This window comes from Engraulis encrasicolus, chromosome 19 (genome assembly GCF_034702125.1).
Source record: "Engraulis encrasicolus isolate BLACKSEA-1 chromosome 19, IST_EnEncr_1.0, whole genome shotgun sequence".
NCBI lineage: Eukaryota > Metazoa > Chordata > Actinopteri > Clupeiformes > Engraulidae > Engraulis > Engraulis encrasicolus.
The window spans coordinates 38,476,240-38,478,739 of record NC_085875.1 but is presented as its reverse complement, the minus strand read 5'-3'; the positions used below and the strand labels follow the sequence as shown (position 1 = coordinate 38,478,739).

Sequence of the window (2,500 nt, the reverse complement as noted above, 5' to 3'; positions counted from 1 at the left end):
AAAGGAGAAGTGTTCCTGTGGTTTGTGTGTGTTTTGTTCCTTGTTTGCTGTTTGAAAAATGTTTTAAAAATATATATTAAAAAAAAAAAAAAAAAGGAAAAGGAGAAGTGTAGAGACAGGGAGGGAGGAAAGTTAAGGAGAGGTAGAGAGGAGGAGAGGTAGAGAGGAGGAGAGGTAGAGAGGAGGAGAGGTAGAGAGGAGGAGAGGTAGAGAGGAGGAGAGTGTATGAAGATATGGAGAAGGCTAGAGAGAGGAGGAGAGGTAGAGAGAAAGGGAGGGGGGGAAGTTGAGGAGGAGAGGAGAGGAAGAGGGGAGGAGAGTGTATGGTCATATGGTAAGGCTAAAATGTGGAGGAAGGAGAGATGAGGAGGAAAGGAGGAGAGGAAGAGAGGAGGCACATGTGATCATATGGAAAGGCTACGGAGTGGAAGAGAGTTGTAGAGGGAGAGAGGGCGGAACGTTGAGGAGGAGAGGAGGAGAAGAGAGGAGTAGAGTGTAAGGAGGTGTAAAGAAAGGAGTGGCGATGGAAAGGTGAGGAGAGGTGTAGAGGGAAGGAGGAAAGGAGAGTAGGGAGTGGAGGAGAAGAGAGAAAGGAGAGGCACGGGGACTGCTTGAGGTAAACACTCCCCTCCTGTGGTGAATCAACAGTTATTATTATATGGTTGTGACGTCATCTGTCGAATGCTCCATTCATTTCAACGGGGCTCCCCAACGTTCGGACGTCTGTTATTTTTCGATAACGGACGGGTTGGTCTATAACAGACCGCTGTCAATGGCAACAAGACTTTTCACTGCTAAAGCGACTTTTCAACAAGACTCTAATCAACTGCTGTGATAGACAGCACCCGTTGTCCTGGCTACCGCTGTCAATGGCAACAAGACGTTCACTGCTAAAGCCACTGGCTTGTATACAAGTCATTGGCTAAAGCGAATGTTTCATATCACTCCGCAGGGGGTCCGGTCTTTTGTCACTCTAATCAGCTGCTGTGATAGACAACACCTGTTGTCCTGGCTAGCCTACCTAGCTGTTGCCTAGCGGTGTTCCACAACGGCACTGTTTTGTTTTGCGCAGCAACAATCTTAACATTAAATAGGTCTAAAGAAATGTCCCCGCATGTGTGAATCATTTAAGTATATCCATATAATAAGCGGGTTAACTTTCGGCGAGTCGGTCGCTTTGTGGAATAGCAGCACTTCAGAGAGAACAAGACCCCTCCGCTCCGCGTCGGGGTCTAAAGATTCTCTCTGTCGTGCTGCTATTCCACGGTAGCGACCTTCTCGCCGAACGTTAACCCTTACATAATACACCCCTGAAGTCCCCTGGAAGTCCCCTGGAAAGTGAGTGAGTGAGTGAGTGAGTGAGTGAGTGAGTGAGTGAGTGAGTGAGTGAGTGAGTGAGTGAGTGAGTGAGTGAGTGAGTGAGTGAGAGAGAGAGAGAGAAAGTGTGTGTGTGTGTGTGTGTGTGTGTGTGTGTGTGTGTGTGTGTGTGTGTGTGTGTGTGTGTGTGTGTGTGTGTGTGTGTGTGTGTGTGTGTGTGTGTGTGTGTGTGTGTGTACCAACCTGTCGGATCCCAGGAGTCGGAACACCCTGCTGGGGTCAGAGATCTCCTGAGTGACCTGCACAGTAAAAAAGGGAGAGGAGAGGACTCATTAATACACACAGATCACACACACACACACACACACACACACACACACACACACACACACACGCGCAAACACACACACACACACACACACACACACACACACACACACACACACACACACACACACACACACACCCAAAAGACACACACAAACAAGTTTCTCTCTCTCTCTCTCTCTCTCTCTCTCTCTCTCTCTCTCTCTCTCTCTCTCTCTCATATACACAGATGCACACGCACACATACACACACCTTTTACTCACAAGATTTTATTAGCTTTTTCTGTTAGGCTTAAATTAGCTCTTACTCTGTGTGTGTGTGTGTGTGCTGTGCTTCAACCGTTAATGTGCACTTTCACTTCAATCTCCTTTAAAATACGGCATTGCGTGTTCCTGGAAAACCTTAATTGAAATTCACAGAAGTGCCCGGAATTATCCTTTTAATAGCATGTTCTGCCTATTTTTAGACTTGTCTATACATGTTTTATTCTTTGTTATTGATTAAAATTGGGCAAATGAATACACTATTTTGACCAACAATGTTACATTCAAAACCCTGGAGGTCTTGGGGATTGTTTTCCTTCTTGATAAGATGGAAACTGTTGAAAATATAAAGAATAGAAGAACATGATTGATGTAAAGGTGATCTAAACTGTTCATCCAAAGTGCTGTCAGTAAAAGTATCAACTGTTTAAGTTTTACACATTAATGTCGATGACCTTTAGTTGGGATCACGGACTGCATCTTCTTAATCGAAACACACACACACACACACACACACACACACACACACACACACACACACACACACACACACACACACACACACACACACACACACACACACACACACACA

The 2,500-nt window shown here is 45.6% G+C and overlaps 1 protein-coding gene across 7 annotated transcripts in view; it reads right to left on the bottom strand.

Moving 5' to 3' along the window:
• Positions 1–2,500, bottom strand: part of map4k5 (mitogen-activated protein kinase kinase kinase kinase 5) — a 91,454-nt gene that overhangs the window by 1,949 nt on the left and 87,005 nt on the right. For all 7 annotated transcript variants that reach the window (XM_063184329.1, XM_063184330.1, XM_063184332.1 and 4 more), the window contains one exon: positions 1,561–1,616. In XM_063184329.1, coding sequence (XP_063040399.1) covers positions 1,561–1,616 — 56 coding nt within the window. The remainder of the gene's footprint in view (positions 1–1,560; positions 1,617–2,500) is intronic.